Source organism: Psammomys obesus, unplaced genomic scaffold, assembly GCF_907164565.1.
Source record: "Psammomys obesus unplaced genomic scaffold, mPsaObe1.curated_primary_1811, whole genome shotgun sequence".
NCBI classification, from domain to species: domain Eukaryota; kingdom Metazoa; phylum Chordata; class Mammalia; order Rodentia; family Muridae; genus Psammomys; species Psammomys obesus.
In genome coordinates this window covers 50,391,295-50,410,935 of record NW_026585895.1, presented here as the reverse complement: position 1 = coordinate 50,410,935, position 19,641 = coordinate 50,391,295, and the positions used below count along the sequence as shown (strand labels likewise).

General features: G+C 50.8%; 2 protein-coding genes across 2 annotated transcripts in view; one reads left to right on the top strand and one right to left on the bottom strand.

Annotated features, from left to right (window-relative positions):
• The window catches only part of Crat (carnitine O-acetyltransferase), a 13,597-nt gene extending 3,534 nt beyond the window's left edge, over positions 1–10,063 (bottom strand). The window contains exons 1-8 of the mRNA XM_055599696.1: positions 9,792–10,063; positions 7,336–7,599; positions 4,341–4,459; positions 3,138–3,191; positions 2,470–2,635; positions 2,109–2,283; positions 1,441–1,619; positions 871–971 (exon numbers count right to left, since the gene is read on the bottom strand). Coding sequence (XP_055455671.1) covers positions 871–971; positions 1,441–1,619; positions 2,109–2,283; positions 2,470–2,635; positions 3,138–3,191; positions 4,341–4,459; positions 7,336–7,599; positions 9,792–9,818 — 1,085 coding nt within the window. The 5' untranslated portion in view covers positions 9,819–10,063. The remainder of the gene's footprint in view (positions 1–870; positions 972–1,440; positions 1,620–2,108; positions 2,284–2,469; positions 2,636–3,137; positions 3,192–4,340; positions 4,460–7,335; positions 7,600–9,791) is intronic.
• A 434-nt stretch (positions 10,064–10,497) lies between these two features.
• The window catches only part of Ptpa (protein phosphatase 2 phosphatase activator), a 31,324-nt gene continuing 22,180 nt past the window's right edge, over positions 10,498–19,641 (top strand). Inside the window, 3 exon segments of the mRNA XM_055599697.1 lie at positions 10,498–10,782; positions 17,301–17,398; positions 19,294–19,380. Of these exon segments, the coding sequence (XP_055455672.1) occupies positions 10,752–10,782; positions 17,301–17,398; positions 19,294–19,380 (216 nt within the window). The 5' untranslated portion in view covers positions 10,498–10,751.

Here is a 19,641-nt window from a genome sequence, read left to right as displayed (position 1 = left end):
ATGCTGGTGTCACTGAAGCCCAGGCTCATGCTGGTGTCACTGAAGCCGGAGTTTCCCTGGGACTGAGATGGGGAGGGGGAATCTCTGAAGCTAGGGTAGGAGGGTTAGAGATTGTAGGTTAGCTCTTGTGAACCTTTCAAGACGCCAGATGGAGTTGGCTGTGGTGCTGCACACCTTTAGTCCTAGCGCTTAGAAGAGGCAGTAGCGGGTGGATTTCTGTGAGTTTGAGGCCAGCCTGGATCACATAGGGAATTCCAGGCCAGCCAGGCTATAGTGAGGCTGTTTAAACAAACAAGCCAGATGGAGACCGCCTGGGGAAAATAAGAGAACTGTCTAAGGCTATAAGTACAGGAAAGTATAGGGCCAGAGGTACACGACAAAACAACAACAGAACTATAGCCTCTGCAACTTCCTTTAACTAGACAGTTAGGAGTACTGGCTGCTCTGCTCTTCCAGAGGTCCTGAGTTCAATTCCCAGTCACTAAACGGTGGCTCACAACTATCTATAATGGGATCCAGTGCCCTCTTCTGGTGTGCAGGCACACATGCAGGCAAAGCAACTGTGTACATAAATATGTAAACAAACCTTTAAAAAAAATCTTCTAAGCCAGGCCTTTAATCCCAGTACTTGGGAGGCAGAGGCAGACGGATCTCTGAGTTCGAGGCCAGCCTGGTCTACAGAGTTTGTTCTGGGACAGCCAGGCTATACAGAGAAACCCTGTCTTGAATTTTTTTTTTTTTTTTCTAAAAGACAAAGACAAACTGACCCTTTGGTTCAAATGAGAGTGAATTTCTCTACAAACTAGGTCTGTCACCTGCATACCTAACCTGCCCCCAGGACCTGGGCAATGAGGCTGTGACCATACTCACGTGTACTCAATGACATGGTCCACAAGAGCAACAATGGGGGGCCCTTCTGCAGCCGCATGCTCATAAACCAGTCCACAGGAGCCATCTTCTGCCACAATGAACTGTGGATGAGGAAGGACCCATCCTGTCAGCCCCCAGTCCCTGGAGGGTGGCTCCTTGACCCAGTTGCTGTCTGGGTGGGCCTCACAGGAAGGGCCCTGAAGCCACCTCCAGCCTTTATGCCAACACTCTCAGGTACACCCAAGTGCTCTGCTCAGTGCATTTGAAAGCAGGTCCTCAGAAGCATGCCACCCCCAGGGGTTCTACTGCACCTGTGGTGTGAACACAGAGGAAAAGTCATACCCAGACTGTGCCTGACATGTTAAAGGGCTATGCTGGGGGTGTCAGTGGCATGCAGGCCTGGTAATGACAGGCTGGTTGCCTGGTAATTACAGCAGCGTCCAGCCTCTTCTCTTCCTGCCTGCTTTACAAGCAGGAGGCTGGGGACGCTGGGACTAAGGAGAGAACATAAAGTTCAGAGCCTCAGTGAACCGAGCTTTGGGGCCATGGCCCTGACAGGCCCTCACTTGCCTGCAGTGTCTTGTCGAACCAGCGGTTGCCACTGTTGAGCTTGCTGCCACCCCCATGCAGCATCTGGCCTGCTACATGGTTGCGGTAGACATTGTTCGAGACTCTGGGCACTGGCTTGTCCAAGCACACGGTGAAGATGCTCTTCTGAATGGAGCTCACCGACTCCCGGTTCACTTTGTCTGTAGGAGTTGGGGTAGGCATGGTAGGGCGCTTCAGAACCTGTTTCTCCTGCCCTGGGCTCTTCTTACTTCATGCCCCTCTAGAGATGGGGGGTTCCCCACCTCTGGGGCATTTAGGGCATGTACAGGTACCCCCCAACCACCACCACAAAAGGCGGGCCCAACACCTGACAAACTATAGACATAGAAAAGCAGAAGCCCAGGGTCACATGGAGAGCTGGTGTGGCAGTCAGGGATACAACACCAGCAATCTGACTTTATGACAATGCCCATGGCTAGTATGGGATTTGATGGGGGTGGTTCAGAATGCTAAATCCAACTTGCTACTTCACAGGGAGAAACTGACCTCACCAACCTGAACCTTGGTTTTCTCATCTATAAAATGGGCCAGTAATACCTGCTCCAAATTGAGAGTCTGATGAAATGGCGGCTGCCCCAGCCTGGTGTTGGACCTATCTGGCATGTTAGGAAGCCCTGTCCTGGATGTACCTTTGATGAGGGTATTGTAGGCCTTGGCCCAGGTGTTGCGGTGGTTGGAGGTTAGGATGCCAACAGGCTCTTTGTTGGTTTGTAGTGAGGAGTTCCAGATTTTCTCCAGCTGCACAAAGATCTGATCCGAGGTCAGGGGTGTCCCGTCACTGTGGTACACATCCAGCTCGAAGAACTGCGAAGCACAGACATGGAAGAGAAGAGAGTTGAGTCATCTCAGGCAAAGAATGCCCACCAGCCTCGCCTGGCTTTGGCAGTGGAGGTCACAACCAGTGCAGCCTGGGCCAGCGGAGAAGCTGGAGGTGGGCTGGGCGGGGAGAAAGGAGGGCTAGGGTCCCTTGGACGGGGCGGCAGTGCCTACCTGGTAGTTATGTACCACAGTTATGTGCATGGGAGGCTTCTTTGTCTTTAAGAAGTTCACCACTGAGTCTTGCTTGAGGCCCGGCACACGGCAAGAAGACAGGATCTGATAGTACTGGTTCATACACAGTGGGTTTCCCCCAAGGAACTCAACTGGCAGGGCCTCACTGTGGGAGGACATAGGGACATAGGGGCACTGGGCAAGAGAACAGGGAAGAGGGTAGGCAGATACCTACTAGCACTACTTGGAACTGGGTGAGAGACCTATTCCTTGGTGTCCCTACTTGCTACCAGCATGAACAGGGGCCATTAAGGTAAAAGGGGGTCGTGCCACCTGTTCTTTCTAGGGATTAGGGCCCTGTTCATGAGTCACCCAAACCTCCCTCCCTCTCCCTTTCTGGGCTTCAGTTTGCCTCAGGCAACTGTGATCAATTTTGGCTGGGATGACAAGGTCACCAGAAGTCCTATGAACTAGAGCAGAGGATTTAAATGTCCCCACTCTTGCTTATCACTGTCCTCAATCCCTTCCCAAACTGGGCCAACAGGATGTGAAAATGACATGGGCCTGCTCAGTGCCCAGGTTGACACACTGTGGGCTCAGGGCTAAAGCCAGGGGTGGCTATGTATTAGGCAGGCATGGGCAAGGGTAGTCTGGGTGGGGTTGCTCACTTGTCAATCATGGACTTGAAATCCAACACACCCTCGATGAGTTTAGCAGCAAACCTAGAAGATGAAATGGAGCCGTGAATCTGTGTGGACATTTAATGGAGGACCCTGGGACAGGGATGTGTGCTGAGTACAGGGGGATCAGCGAAGGGTAGGACCTATGGAATCACTACTCCCTCCTCGGTGTACAGAGGCCTAAGGACTTCCAAGTGGATCCACCACAGTGGGAGGCTAGCCTGAGCTTTTCATCATCTCCAGCAGGAAGGCTGCGTTAGCCTGGGGGAAACACTGGTGGGAGAGAACCTGAAAGGACCCGGGCGCTACTCAACAGTGCACACTCTGGCTAAGAAGCAGTGGTGACTGTCACCCACCAAGGGCCTGAGTGGCCAGAGGTTTTCGTTATGTGGAGATTCCTCACCCTGCTGAGACAGCTGAGGCTACCCTCCTGGGTCTAAGTATCCCTGCTGCTACGCCCCTTTCTCTTTCTGAGTCTTTATGACCCACAACACCACTGTCAACCTGTTTTTTCTCCTTGGATTTCTTAGGCCCAGGAAAGGGGGTTTCTTGGCTCATACCAGCTATTTCCCAGTGCCTGAGGCATTCCCAGTGTGGGCTTGCTGGGGTTCCCAGGCTGAGTCCCAAATGGAACCAGGAGGACTTTATCCTTTTATTATTTGTGTGTGCATGTGCTAGACAACTACCCAACCACTGAGCCACACTTATTTCTTCCTTTCTTTCCCTCCTGGCTTCTCTCTATTATTGCCCTGGCTTCTTTAAGAGAAGCTGGTGGCTGTAATGAGTAGCAGGCTCCCGGGCAGAAGATCCCTGTTGCTAGTATTTTTATCTCTGGTAGGATTGGAACAGGCCAGGGCAGGTGACATGGACGAATGTGGAAAAGGGGACTGTGTAAAAGGTCACTGTGTGGCCAGCTGAAGAGTGGGAGGGACTCAGGGCAAGGTTAGAGGGTGGTTACAAAGCCCTGGCACTAGAAACCTGTCTTCTTAACTTGAGTTGTGACCATAGGAGAAAGTTCCCTCATTGCTCTGAGCCTCAGTTTCCCTGTCTGTAAATGAGGCTGTTGGTGGGGTGAAAAGCCCAGGGTGGAGGCCTTTTCAGTCTCCTAGGGAGTAGACTTACGGGCTCCGGAAGCCCACGGGGCCCTGTCCACTGGCACTGTGCAGCCTCGTGCTGGTCTCAGACACTCACCGGAGCTGGCCTTGCAGATCCACAAAGTCCGGCTTGGGCAGCATCACTCCTGGGCTGGAGCAGATGACCACAGGCTGCCGGAACTGGAGATAGGCTGTCTTGAGCCACCACTCAGACAGCTAGACAAGGACAGGGCTGATTAGGAGTAGAGCATAGGCACCTCGTGTCCCCTTCTTCCCCAGGACCAGGCATCTAGCTGGCCCTGGTGTCCTTCAGCCTCCCTGCAGGACAGTCCCTCAGCAAATGCTAAGGTCCACAGTATCCATCCCCGCCTTCCTCTACCCATCATCTTCCCTGAGCTTGAACAATCAGCACTGCCAAGAGAATGAGCTGCGGGAAAAATGACCAGAAGCAAGGCTGGCAGGGGAATGAATACGTGAGCAGCTGTTCTTGTGTCTTTCTGCTTTGAGAGGCTTGAACCCAGGGCTTCACACACACGCTAACACACACACATTTGGTCACTGAGCTCTAGCCTTGCTTTATTTTACGAATGTCCCGTCAGTGATTATAATCCACTGGTAACTAAAAATGCATGCCTAGATATGAGGAATAAAGCAAGCAACGACAGGTGAAAAGAAAGCCCAGCCAAGTGGGTGTCAATCATCTCCACCTGGGAATGGTTCCAGAAGCCAGCCTGTGGTCAGGACCACCCACAGGAACCGGTCCTCCTCAGTGGCCTTAGACTAGGAGGACAACACTGGTTTTCAAGATCAGGGCAATTTTAAGGGGGGAACCTCAATGACAGGGTAAGATGTCTTTTCTGCCCCATAGATAGGTAGGGGACCAGCCACAGGCATGGCATTAATGGTACCCTTTAGTCTTCTGTGCTGATTACAACTTATATTAAGTCACAGTAGGTATTTTTTCCCAACAACTCCCACCTACCCCTATTTGTTTTATTTTGAGATAAAAATCTCACTATATATCCCTGGCTGACTTAGAGAAATGCATACTAGGCTGGCCTCACAGAGATCTGAGCATCTGTTTCCCATGTGCTAGCCATGGGCTACCATGCTATACCCTAACTTTTATAATGTTCCTAAACCCCTTGAGACCCAGGCCTCCCAGTGTGTTCCACGCCCATCCCAAATAGAAGCAGAATGTGTCTACATACCACACAGTGGCTGGCCTGTGGCATCAGGCCACTAATCTGGGGCCCTTGGCAGGAGGAGAGGAAGGTGACTTGCCACAGACTGGGTAACACAGGAATGCCCTCTCCTGACTCAGAGCCACGGACTGAACCCTCTGAGGCACCCAGGCCTTCCTATGCATCTCAGGGTCTTTCTGAAGCTACTTTGAGGATCTGAACTTTGGTCTATCTCTCTAGGTATCAGCTTCTTCATCTGTAGGAAGAGGACAGACAGGGCTCCCTCTCAGCCAGGGGCCTTCACACCCACAGGGATTGCAAGGATCCCAGGCTACTGTTTAGGCAAGGGGAGAAGGTGCCCCTGGCAGTAGCAGCAATGCTTCAAGGACCCAGTGAGGGCTCTAATTCTAGTCAGAGCCTTTGGCTTCAAGGATTCCTTGGCTCCACAAAGTCAGAAAGCCGCTGGACGCCAGAATCTCTAAGGCCCTGTTAAGGCCAGCATTCTCATTTCAACAGTCCAAGGCCCTGGTCTGCTAAGGCTCGGCAAGTGCTTGTCCCCACGTGTCCCACCTGTCTCCTTCCTCCTGCATGTGGCTCCAGACTCCCCGGAGGCCCACCGATCCAAGGTGCCTCCCATTTTCTACTCCAGTCGGCCCAGATGTGCAGATTCTGTACCTACAGATCCCAGCAGCCCAGATGGAGAATGTGTGAAAAACAGACAACTGCGTCCATACTGAGTACATGGGCCTTTTTATTTTTTGATAACTGTCTCTTAAACTATTCAGCATACCTATTTAGCCAGTATTTATGCTGTTAGAGATTATATCATCTGGAGATGACTTAAGGTCTATGGTAGCAGGGATTTAGTGAGACAAAAATACTGAATCACCTAAGGGACTTGAACATCTGTAGATCTTGCTGTCCATGGGGCCATGGAACCAATGCCCCATGGATAATGGGTGTTTTCCACCCAGACATTCTCCACAGCCAGCTTCTTTCTTGTGTTTAAATACTGGTGACAGCTTTCTACCCGGTTGCTTTAAAAGAAGACTTTCCACCTTTCAGTCTCACTGTACTAGTGAGTGCCACAGGCGGTCTCCCAAGCAGGTCTGGACCTCATGACTCCCTGCCTCACTGTGCCAGGCCTAGGCCCTGACATCTAGGTGAAGGCATTGACCTCTTCATTGCCCCAGGCTCCTGCTCTTCCTTCCTTCCTAGCAGCTGGGGCTATCTTTTTTTCTTTTTAATCTTTGGGTATAACACGAATACAGAAATGTGTACCAAGTACTGGTGAAGATGTGTTTTACAAATTGAATTAATCTAATTGACTAGACACACACCCAGGAGCATGTACAACAAACTCAGGCTGACCTGCCTCAGGCTGTTGCACCAAGCTCAGGTTTACATTCCTTCTAATTGACTGCCCAGCCTGCTCTGAACACACTTTGGCCCAGGCTCTGTCCCAAAGCAGGCATATCTTGCTACCTTTGTCTTCAAATCCAGTGCATTCTCCTCCTGCCATCCATACCTCCTCCTCTTTTTCCCTCAGGCCCAGGAACCCAGTCTCATAGTGTTCTACCACACAGCTACAATCCCAGCTACTATGACCTTTTCAAAAATCTCCATGTAATTTCTCTGCTTAACATGACTTTACCTACTGATTTCCAGTCCTGTTTACCGCCCTCCTTTCCCCACTCCACTGAGTCTCAGCTCTGAGAGGCTCCTTTTTGCCTACCCTGCACTTGCTGAGGGTATTTACTCAGGTAAACCCTGTCAAGCAAACAAAAATGCCAGAGCAACTGGTATGGGGGAGAATGTGGGCATGCAGCCAGCAACAAACAACCTGAGGGATGCTCTGGAAGACCTAGGACCCCAAGGGGACCATCAAGACATTGCCATCTTACTTACCCAGTTCTCCATTTTCTTGGCCCTGCGCTCCAGTCCCTTCTGCAGGCGCTCCCCTACACCCCCTGAGGCTTGAAACTCATCCACCAGTTGCTTGGTGTGGGCCCACTCTTCCTCACTCACGATGGGCTGCAGGGCCTTCAGGTAATGGTCTAGGGACTGCCGGAGTGGGGGCACAGGCAGCCTGGGCAATGCATCTTGGTGGGCCTTGAAGCGACCAGAAACCCTCATCAGGGAGGAAGGCTTGAGGAGGCCCAGGGGCTTTACCTGTGGGAAGCAGAACAGCCTACTCATTCTCTCAGACTGAAGCACAGCTCTCACCAAACTGAAGTCCTAGGTTCTTATATGGCATCTCCGGGGCAAAGACACCTCCATGGGTGGTGCCTTCCCTGGATGCTCAGCCCTCAAGGTAAGGAGTCCCGCCTCTCAGGGACCTAGAAGGGCAGGAAGGCTAGGAAAGGGTGGGGGAGGAGGTGAATGACATTATTGGCAGAGGTAAGGGGCCTCCCACCTGTCAGGATGCAGAAGCCCCATCATCTTTCTTGCTCTGGGTAGATAAGTCAGCCAGCAGACAGGTGGCAGCTGGCTTTCTACTTTTCTCCCCCAACTTCTCACCTCCCGGCCCCTACCCCCCCCTATGTCTTTCCAGCTGGAGAAATAGGAGAGAATTGGAAATGGGAGAGCCAGATCTCAGCCGGGGTGGGCTTCAGCCTCTGGGCTTCCTAGCCACTATGGGATGGTCGTGAAGGTGGGAGGCAGCGCTGCAGCAAGTGAGCTGAGTAGGATGGCATAGAGAGTGAGAGGCAGCAGGGAGAGTCGGTGGGGCGAGTCCAGGAGACTCTGCAAGTGGCAGGAAGCAAGACAGGAAGGTCTCAGGCTGCTGGCGCAGTGGCAGGCAAGTGGCAGAAACTTCATTCCATACCTTCTCTCTCTGCTGCTTGTCCTCCATGGCAGGACTGAGGGTGTGAGCCCTGTCTGTCTGCCTTGGCTGGATCTCTAAGCCTAACTGTGCTACCGATTGGATGAGCAGAAACTAGCAAGAGGCAGCCATCTGCCTGTGCTGGAAAGAGAAGACAAGACCCACAGTTCAGGGGTGAGGGAGGAGTGAGGCAGTAGCCACTGATGGGGCACCGTCTAAGGCTGTGGCAGCGGTGGTTACAGGACTGCAGCCGCTACTCTACCTCTCCCTAGCTTCCAGAAGAGGAACAGCGGCAGGTAAGCGGGCTGGAAGTAGGCACTGGAGTAGGAGGAAACCTTTCTTCTTTGGATGGGCTCAGCGCCAGGGAGGCAAGCCAAGGGGTATTAAAAAATCCACCTGTCAAAATCTTGATATATCTTTTTGATGTGGGAAAACTTGGCTGGAGGGTGGAAACACCCTGGCCACTAACCCATGGCCCTGAGATCAGGGTGGGGCTGCTGCAAGACAGAAGGTGCCAGGAAAGGGCCACTGGTGGGCTGCGGCCAACCTGTGCACACCTTTCCCTTCTAGACCCAGGGGCTTTGGGTGGAACCAAAATCTGGTTTTGTTCTGTTTTGTTTTTTAATGAGCTTTGGGTTATTCAGGCTAGGACCAAAAGTGTGTGGGGATGTGGGGGGGGGGGAGGGCACACTAGTACTTTTGGTATTAATAATAACCCACAGGACCCTAGTGTGTGGGTTGGGCTAAATTTCACTAGCAGAGCCATGGGATTTGACTGTCTCCTGTGTCATTCTCCAGCATTAAAATGATTATGCCAGTATGGTGGTCCCAGAGAATGATGTGAAAGCAGTCTGTTAAATGGTGTGGTACAGCTTTTTGCAAAGGGTGAGAAGGGTCTCAGGTGCTGCTGGGACTCCTAGAAAAAAAATCTCAATCTGAGCTGATATGGCTACCTTTAGCTCCAACCCAGCGTCTGACAGGGAGGCACAGCTCACAGTTGCAGAAAACTTGAATCAGAGGATAGAAGCTCACATCAGCAGAGGTGGGTAAGCATGGCAAGGGGCAGCCTGCCACCTCCTGCCTCCCCCTGCCCAATCTGGGGACTTTCAGCACAAGTCTCCACTTGGGGTTCTCTTAGCCACATGCAGTGGGGGAGAATAAGCATCTGATGAACTCAAGAAGGAGAATGACCAACTGGGTAGGCTTGGAGAAGTGGGTCTGGTCTGGGCGGGGGCAGCTGTGCCTGAGGCTGAGACCCAGCCAGGACTTCCCGACAGGTGTCTGAGTCAGAATAACTGAGAGCGTGAAGGAGAAACGGGGTGTAAAGGAGCAAAAGACTTGAATCTAAACAGTCCATTCTTTTTCTGGGTCATTGACAGGTCTTGGGCTCGATTCCGCCCCTCACCTGGTCCATCTACTCTGCCCACTTGGTGGATCGAACGAACCCTAACAGCCGGTGTGGGGTTCCGGACCGCCGTTTCCTTGCAGCCCGCGGGCCCGCCCGCCTTGTCCTGTCCCAGGCCGTCCAGGGCGTACTCACCACAGTCTTGGCAGCAAAGGCTAACATCGTCCCGGTCTGTCTGTGGACACTCGGTCCGCTCCGCCCCTCGCGCTGGGCAAAGTCTGCGCCGCTGTTGGGGTCAGCGGGTTCCCCGCTCGGGCTCTAGGTTCAAGGTCGCCGAGAAACTGCCACTAGCCAGTCGAGGCGGCCCCGCGCCCACCGGCCGGGCGGGCGGCCGGTGGAGCAGGACTCACGAGGTGGAGCTTCGGAGGGTGGCCGTCCCGGGCCGCTAGGTAGGCGCGAGCCGGGGCGTGGGCACGGGGGCGGGGCCAGCGGCGAGCGACCTCCGGCTCGGCCGTTAGAAGCCGGGCTCTGGGCTTCCGTCACGGGGTCACGACGTTAGTCCCCGCGCGGCCCGCGCTCTCCGCCTCCGAACGCCACCGAAGCTGTCAAGGTGGCTGCGTGACCGGTGTCCTTGGACGTCAATCAAGCGGCAGGAGGACACAACTGTATTGACAGGGACTGTCTCAGATGCCTTGGGCTAGGCTCAGTGCGCTGCACAGAGATGACAGGTAGCCCTGCCCCACAAAATTTGCCTGCCACACCTAGTCCCTCCATCGCCCCCAAAACTAGCAAACAAACAGACAAAACAAACAAACAAACAAACAAAAACGGACGCCCCGCACAAATATGGCCGTCGTCTCTGTAGTGGGCCGGCGGGCGGCAGCCGTTAGTGCGCATGCTCCCCGGCGCCCCGCATTAAAATGGCCGCCGCCTCTGCCGCCGCGGCCGCCGCGAGACGGCAGTTGGTGGGCATGCTCCCTGAGTGCCCGGCGCCGGTATGGCTGCCGCCTTCACGGCAGTGACTGTAATTCTCGGCTTCCGGTCGTAGCCGGCCAGCGCTCACTGCTCTTCTGGAAGCTTGGCGGAGCCGGGGAGAGGTGCGGGTGAGCTGGGAGAAGTAGCGGCCAGCTTCCGCGCCCGCTCCCGACGGAGAAGATGGCCGAGGGCGAGCGGCAGCCGCCGCCAGGTAGGGCGGTTGGAGGGCCCTGGCGTGAGGGTGGGCAGGGGGCGTGGGTGTGGCGCGGGGGTCTCGGGAGGCCAAGCTGACGGCCCCGGGCCTGGGGCCGCAGGCGGGGGACGGACGGGGAGGACGACCGGACTCGGGGACGGCCCGGGCAGGGCGGTCGGGAAGGGCAGAGCGTGTCGAGGTGTTCTGGTGGCAGAGGGGCCCGGGGTCGGGGCCGAGGGGCATCCGGGAGGCTGCATTCTTTCCTGAGGCTGCTCTAGTGGACCTGGGCCTCGCTCGGACGCCAGCCTCCTCTGTGCCCTGCCCACCCCGCATCTTTTTCCCTCCCTCCTGCCTTCCCTCCCTCCCTCGTAAAGGCCTGGCTCTGGGATTTCAGTATCTGCAGAGTTAATTGAGAGAAACTACCCGTGGTTGTCTAAACCACTAATTTAAAAAGGCTGTTTGTGCCAGATGAGAGGGTTGGTGGCATCACTGTCTGTAACTTTTATTTACACTGGGGCCTCATTGTAGTTCATCTCAAGTAACTAGGGCAGATGTACAGGCTAGCTCAGCGGAGACCCCACTCCTGGAGAACAAGAAAGGGTTGCTGACTCCATGGACTTAAGGACTGAAAATTTCTTACAGAGAACGGATGAGTTGGCTAAACGCAGCTCATGTTTTTAAAAGCATTTAATGATCCCTCCACCACGCTTCATATTTTGTGGACCCAAAGAGGCACCATTTCTGTGTCCTCGAAAATAGATGAGCACAGCGGAATTCAAAAGGAGACATTTATTTTAAATTATCCCAAACCTCTATGAATGTGTCATAATCAATTCTGGTGATGGCATGAAGAGATAGGAGCCATCAAGAAGTCCGGCTCCTTTTGAAATGAGTCTCTGAACGTGTGGACTGGGAGGATGAGGGGGTCACAAACCTCAGGGAGGTACTCTAACTTCTGGAGAGACTCGGGTCCCTGGAAGCAGTCCCTTTTGAAGTCTGAAATTGTATTTATGGATTTGGACCCTAAATAGTATTTAGGATCTCACTATACATAATGGCCTTGGCTGGCTTGGAACTCTGTAGACCAGACTGGGCTCAAATTTAGCAGAGATCTGCCTGCCTCTGCCTTCTGAGTGCTGGGATTAAAGGTGTGCTACCATGCCCAGAGGTGTTATTTACTTTTGAAAATTAACGTTATCAATTTTAGCCCATGTTTAAGGAGTAATATAGATCTGAATACATACGAGGGACAGCGGGATGGGAAGTGTTAGGAGGACCTAACACTCCTGCCTTCAGCCCAGACAGGAGCTTTTAGATGAACTGGTAAGACATTCTGTACAGTTGTGGAAATTTTGGAGTTACACAGACTAAATGGCAAGTCACAGCCTCAGTGTCCTTTAGTAGACTGAGAATGAGGATCCTCTGCTCAGTAAGCTGCCTGCTGCCGAGCCTGGAAGCCTGGCTTCCATCCGTGGAACCCACAAGGGGCAGGGATAGAACTGACTCTTGCATGTTGTCTTCTGACCTCCACATACATGGTGTGGTTCATACACACACGCACACAAATATAGAAATGTAATTTTAATTTATTAACAGTTTTTTTTTAAGATTTATTTATTATGTATGCAGATCTCACTATAGAGTGAGACTGTGTGGGTGGCAGGATTTGAACTCAGGACCTCTGGGGGGAATAGCCGGTGCTCTAACCACTGAGCCATCCTTCCAGCCCCTTTAATTTTTTTTAAGATTGATTTATTTTGATGTGTATTGGTATTTTGCCTGCATGCATGTCTCTGTGAAGGTGCCAGATTCCCCTGGAACAGGAGTTACAGACAGATGTGAGCTGCCATCTGGGTGCTGGGAACTGAACCTGGGTTGTCCAGAAGAGCAGCCAGTGCTCTTAACCACTAGGCCATCTCTCCAGCCCTGGAATGTAATTTTAAAATAATTTAAAACGAGGTTATCAAACTCTCCTTATGGAGTTGTGGTGTGTGGGCTGTCAGATGTGAGCAGAGTTTTGGGTGTGGCGGGTACTCACTGGATACAAACATGACACATCCAAATGGGAGATGATAATCCAGCACATTCTTAGGGATTGTGTATGCTTTTGTTCCTGCTTTATTTATTTATCTATTTATGTATCTATTTATTTATTTAGAGACAGAGTCTCACTGTGTATCTCCAAATCTCCTGTCATTTTTCATTTGCTTGTGACATCTCCAGATAAGGCTCTGTTCTCTGCACATGCCACATACACAGAACTTTTTTAGGACTAGCACTCACTGTATAGACTTACTGTGAAGACCAGGCTGGAACAGAGATCCTCCTGCCTCTGCCTCCTGAGTGCTGGGATTACAGGCCTATGCTTCTCTATCCAGCATGTGCTTTTGATACAAGGTCACTGGCCCTGGCTGCCCTAGAAATGATCCTAACAGCCAAGAATGACCTTGAGTATCTGATCCCGGATGTCTCCCCTTCCATGGGCTGGGCTCACTGGGCTGGGTCACCATGCTCAGCTTTGTTTTGAGGCAGGGTCTCACTATGTGGACAAGGCTGGGGCCCTGCCTCCACCAGCTGAGTGCTGGGATATTGTAGTGACGTGCTGGTGCCCATCACTGGCTATTGGGCCGCTTTGGGGGCTTTTCAAGGAACATCTCTGTCAATGTAGGTGATCCAGTGTCTCTGGGTCTCTTGTCAGAGGCAACCTGAGAATGGAGAGGCTGTGGGTGTGATCTCTCTCATAGTCTTGTTTCTGAAGGCTTATTATTAGCATTTGTTTGCCCATTTGTGTTTGATTTGGGATTCTGTCAACTGTGTTTCTTCAGTAACTTATTCTTTTGCCTCACAGTGATTTACTGTTTCTTGAGGACATAGCCAGGCCTGGAGGCCACCTTCTCTGTGAAATAGTGTCTGGAGGTCAGTTTCTTGCAGGGAATAGGTCTCTTACAAGAGGGCTGGATCCCAAAGCTCATTTGCAGGTTGGTTATTTGGGATGGGGAGGACATTTTCCCATAAAATGTGTCTCAGTAAGCTGTGGTTAGCTCACCAGACCGGCTTCAAATTTTTTTATTAAGCTTCTTACTTCAAGTAGCTTTTTACTGGGAGGGGGGGGGGGGGGGGGGGGGGGGGGGGGGGGGGGGAAAGGGTAGGGGCTTGGAGGGGAGCTGCTGGACTCTACATGACTTTTTCCCCTTCCCTCCCCCTCTGCTTTACTCTTGAGTTCTGCTGAGGCTGGGAACTTTATCTCTTATCTCTCCCCTCAGGTCTCCAAATCCCCTGGCAGTTTCCATTTCCTCATGACTTCTCCAGGCGGGCTCAGTTCCCTTGACGTTCTGGGCCTCTGTGGCTTTCTGTATGCAGTGATGACATTTTAGAGGAAGGCAGCCGGGCAGGTTTACATTAGGTGGATCTCATCATCTTCTGCCTTCCTGAGAGGTGCATTTTTAAAGGAGATGCTTACGGAACTACCACATCTCCAATGGCAGACGCAGGCTTAAGCTCTCTGAAACCTTGGCAGGTGTGTTTGGAATTCAGTTTCTCATGTTAAAGGAGGTACACTCCTAACCAATGGAAATCATTTCAGCAGTGTGTAAATGCCTCCACTCAGCTACAAAGCCTACGGATATCTACGTAGTAGTTTATAAACTTATTGTAAAATAACCTTGGGTTTCTAGACTTTTGGTGATTTTGAAAACATAATTTAATTTTAAAAGTAGAAGCCAGTTTAGACTGTCTTAGAGGTGACTGTCAGGAGCTTTGCTGTTTAATATAGTAGACTAGTAGAATATGAGTTGTTTTACAAGAATGGGATTAAAGGAGAGCTTGTGAATGTTCTTCACTTGTTCATATGTAGACAGCTCTTCCTATGCCTGTGATACAGATATTTATTCTTTTTAAAAGCTGTGAAGAAGTTCCACAGTCATGGCGCACGCCTTTAATCCCAGCACTGGGGAGGCAGAGGCAGGTGGATCTTTGTGAGTTGGAGGCCAGCCTAGTCCACAAGAGTGAATTCCAGGACATCTAGGACTACATAGTGAGACCTTGCCTTGAAAAACCAAAAGCTGGGCTGGAGAGATGGCTCAGAGCTTTAGAGCACTGGCTGTTCTTCTAGAGGTCCTGAGTTCAATTCCCAGCAACCACATGGTGGCTCACAACCATCTATAGTGAGATCTGGTGTCCTCTTCTGGCACATATGCAGACATATATGCAGGCAGAACACTGTGTACATAATAAATCTTAAAAACACAAAAAAACAGCTTTAATCCCAGCACTAGGGAAGTGGAAGTAGGTGACTCTCTGAATTCAAGTCTATCCTGGTCTACAGAGCAGAGTTCAAGGGCAGCCAGGGCGCTACAGAGAAACCCTGTGTGTGTGTGTGTGTGTATGTGTGTGGTGTAACCTGGAAGTGGGGAGACAGGAACAAGGACAACAACAAACAAAGACCGTGCTGGAGGGCTGGCTCTGCAGGTAAGGGTGCTTTTGCAGAGGACCTGAGTTTGGTTCCTAGCACTCAGGTTGGGTGGCTCACTACCATTTGTAACTCTAGCTCCAGAGGGTACCTTTGGCCTCCTGAAGACATGTTAACTCTGTATACACACACATACACATATATACACACACACACCCTTAAATGTAGAGAAAGTAAATATAAATTAGTATGATGAATATAATAAAATGTCTTTTTTTTTTTTTTTGAGACAGGGTTTCTCTGTGTAGCCCTGGCTGTCCTGGAACTCTGTAGACCAGGCTGGCCTCGAACTCACAAAGATCCTCTTGCCTCTGCCTCTTGAGTGCTGGGATTAAAGGTGTGCACCACCATCTGCCTAGGAAGAAAATTAAAATAATAAAAAGAGTTTTTTAGAAAAGCAGAAAAACAAAAGCCATAAGGCTTTCCATTATATGGACATATCACCCATTACTTTTCTGATTGATATTTGGGGTGTTTCTAATTTCCCCTTACAATAAGGACTTTTGTGCATCTTTTTGTTTCTCCGAGCACACCAGTAGGGCAAATTGCCCTCTTAGTGGAGCTGTGCGCCCTGGGGTCACTGTTTGCAGTTAACTGAAGAACACAGAGCAGAGCTGCTCCATGCTGCCCCTAAGGGTGGCCCCTCCCTGAGTATCTCAGCAGAGAGCCCTGCTTCCCCTTAGATTACTGCCACATGCTTTTGATCTTCCAACCTTATCTGGAAGAAGAGACCCTGTATACATTATAGTTTATCTGTATTTGCTTGTTTAGTTGTGTTGATTTTTTTTTTTTTCAGCTGTTGGTTGCAATTTATATTTTTAAGATTTTTCTGTGGAGGTATAAAGGTCAACTTGATTTTCTTTTTTCTTCTTTTGTTAAATTTATTTTTATTTTATGGGCATTGATGTTTTGCATTGGAGTTACAGACAGTTGTGAGCTGCTATGTGGGTGATGGAAATTGAACCCTGGTCCTCTGGAAGAACATTCAGGCTCTTAACTGCTGAGCCATCTCTCCAGTCCTCTTTCCTTTCTTTTTTTCCTTTTCTTTCTTTCTTTCTTTTTTTTTTTTTTTTTGACAGACTCAGGCTGCCCCCCCAGACTGGCTTCCAACTTGGTGATTATCCTCTTGCTTCAGACTCTCAAAACTTTTTGAGACTGTAGGCAAGTACATGGATTATGGGTGTGTGCCAATGTGCCTGGCTTGTTTTTTTTTTTTTTTTTTTTTGTTTGTTTGTTTGTTTTGTTTCGTTTTTAAAGTGTCTTATCCACTTAGGAGTAGGGAGGGAGTGGTTACTAGAGAAATTGCCAGTCACTTTGTGTATATGTGTGAATTCTATTTGTACTGGTATGTATGGAAGCAGAGGCCAGAGGTTGTGTTTTGGGTGTTGTCCTCATCTGTTTTTGAGACAGCTCTTACTGAACCAGGAATTTATGGACTCAGCTAGGCTTACGGACCAGTGAGCTCCATTGATCCACCTGATTGCCTCCCCAGCACTGGAATTACACATGTATGTCACTGTGCCCAGCTTTTTGTGTGTATGTTGGGGTTCTGAACTCAGCCTCTCATTCTTCTGTGGCAAGCACTTTACCAACCGCGTTGTCTCCCTGGCCTGCTTTGCTTTTTCACCTCTTATGAAATGAAAGGCTGGAAACTGATGGGGTTGGCTAAACTTTTGCTTGGGCTTGAGGGCTGGAGTCTTGCTTTAAAACTGACAGAACCAGTTGTAGAGGCCCACGCTTTTAATCCCAGTACTCTGAAGGCACTCTGATTCTATGAGTTGGATGCCAGCCTGGTCTACAGAGTGAGTTCCAGGATAGTCAAGGTTATACAGAGAAACCCTGTCTTGGGGGAAAAAATGAGAGAGAGGGCCAGTTATGGTTTCCCATCCCTTGATCCCAGCACCTGAGAGACAGAGGCAGGAAGAGCTCTCTGAACTTGAGGCCAGACTGATCTGCATCTGAGTTCTAGGCCAGTCTGGGCTACATAGAGAGAACCTGCCTCCAAAAAAGGGGGAGAGCTTAGAGGGAGGAGTTATTTACCTGTTTGCCTTTTACTTTCTTTATCAAGATTCTCCAGAGGAGACCCCTCCAGCTACTCAGAACTTTATCATTCCAAAAAAGGAGATCCACACAGTTCCAGATATGGGCAAATGGAAGCGCTCTCAGGTATGGGTGGTGCTTGCACTTCACTGTTGGAGCAGGGGTGAGAACTTGAGGCTTTCAGTCAGTGACTTTCCAGGCAGGCCAGGGTTATATGGCCCTGGCCTTTCCTGCCCTAGGAACCTGAACTTTCAGTACTAAGGAAGGAGATGGGAGGGCAGCTGACTGTCTTATTCCCTCCTAGGCAGTGCACAGAGTTGCTTTAGCATGAAGGTTTTGGCTGGAGCGTCTCACTCTGGTTAAATCATTCATTGCTGCTTTAGTGTTATCCTGGATGAAGATGAATCTTCTGCTTCTTGCAAGAACCCACAAATGTAAGAGCCAGTGAAACAGAGGGAGAAGAGACTAGTTTGTGGACACCTTGGCCAGGAACATGACCACCTAAAAATAGAAGGGAATTGAGACCCAGCGCTCTGGGAGCAGGCTGGCTTTCCCCTCTCTGCAGCCCAGATGGCGGCCAGAAGAAAACTGTCTGTGCCTCTTAGGCTTCCAGGCTAGAACTGAGGAAAAGAAAGACCACTTTGGCTTCGTAGAGAGGGCCTTGGGCCCAGCTCCAGTCAGGCATTAATGCTAGGTCTGCAGCTGCCACGGAGAGTGTCGTTTGCACAGACAGCAGGCACAAAGGTCCTTGCTTGTATGACAGATTCTCTAAGCCAAGTCTGCCAGACTTACACTGAGCAGCCATATGCCTTACTCCACCTTGTAGGAAGGGTCATAGGAACCTGTCCCTTCCTTCGTAAGCCTGCCCTCTGACATTTGCAGATGTTGTCATGTCCTTTCTGAGCATATACCAGGGTAAGCACCTTAGTCCCTGCAGCTGCTCAAAGGCCATGTGGATGGAGCCCTTTCCTCTCATTGGTCTGTCCCTGTCTCCGTCTCAACACTGTTGACATTTGGGGATAGTTGAGTCTTGTCGGGGCCAGTCCTCAAATGGTAGGCTCTAACCCTGGCCCCACCCACTAAATGTCACCCGACTCTGTCCATACCCTCCCAGCTGAGAACTCTTCCTAATCTGGATTAGCTGTTTTGTCGGAATCCATCTGTGACACCACCTTTTACATGGCAAATACTAGCTCTGCTCAGGACAAGGGCTTGGTCCTGTCGTGTGTGGGAAAACCTCTATGCTTAATCACACTGGCCTGCTGGAGGCCATCTTGTAGACTGGTAGGAGGGCCCCGGTATAGACTCAGCCACTCTAGATGGCAAATGTCTGTTCTCATGGCTTACTGTGGGTGTGCCAGCACCCGAAGACTAGGCGAGGAGGAAGAAAATAAGAAATGAAGAAACAAGATGGAATGGAGGCACTTGCTCTCAGAAATGGCTTTCCTAGGGGGCCTATGTCTCAGTGCTTTTTTTTCTCCCTGTGCTAGGGCAACTCACAACACAGCAGGAAGAAAGTGCAGTTGGAAGTGGGACTGGTGTGTCAGGAGACCTGTCTCTAAGCAGGAAATAGCTCCTGCTGGAGGCAGAGGTTCTGCACTGTAGCTACCTTCTTGACCTGGGAGATAGCTGGAAGGTGATCTGAGGAAGGGAGTTGGGGGCATTTCTTAAACTCCTGCTCACTCAGAGTAGTAGTCAGACATTCCAGGTGTACAGGTCGGCTAGCAGGGGCCCAGCTCCATGTCTAATGAAATCCTGGAAAAGTATGAGCAGATTCCTTCTCCCTTGAAGTCTTAGTTGTATTAGTGGCTGGTGACAGTAGTGTCTCCTGTGAGAGACTGTCTAAAGAAAGCGCTGGCAGCCATTGTGAGTGCTGCATTGCTGGCTCTAGTGCTGGGGAGGACATGTGATTGGTACTGTATGTCTACTTCTGGTGCTGGTTTGGGAGTGGGAACTGGGCAGCTTGGGTGGAGCTGGGGCAGATGAGATCTGACACCCTCTTCCTACTCTCTGTTTGGCAGGCATATGCTGACTACATTGGCTTTATCCTTACCCTCAATGAAGGTGTGAAAGGGAAGAAGCTGACCTACGACTACAAAGTCTCTGAGGTAGGCACAGGCAGGGAGCCTGCTGCAGCGCCACACAGGCCCATCATCTAGAAGCAGGCAGGTGCAGACGATAGGTTGCCCCAGAACAGTGCTATTACCATTTGTAGCCCAAAGTCCTAATGCTTTATTTATTTATTTTTAATTAATATATGTGCATGCTCTATCTGCATGTACACCTGCATGCCAGATAGAAGCATCAGATTCCAGTATAGGTGGTTGTGAGCCACCATGTGGTTGCTGGGAATTGAACTCAGGAGCTCT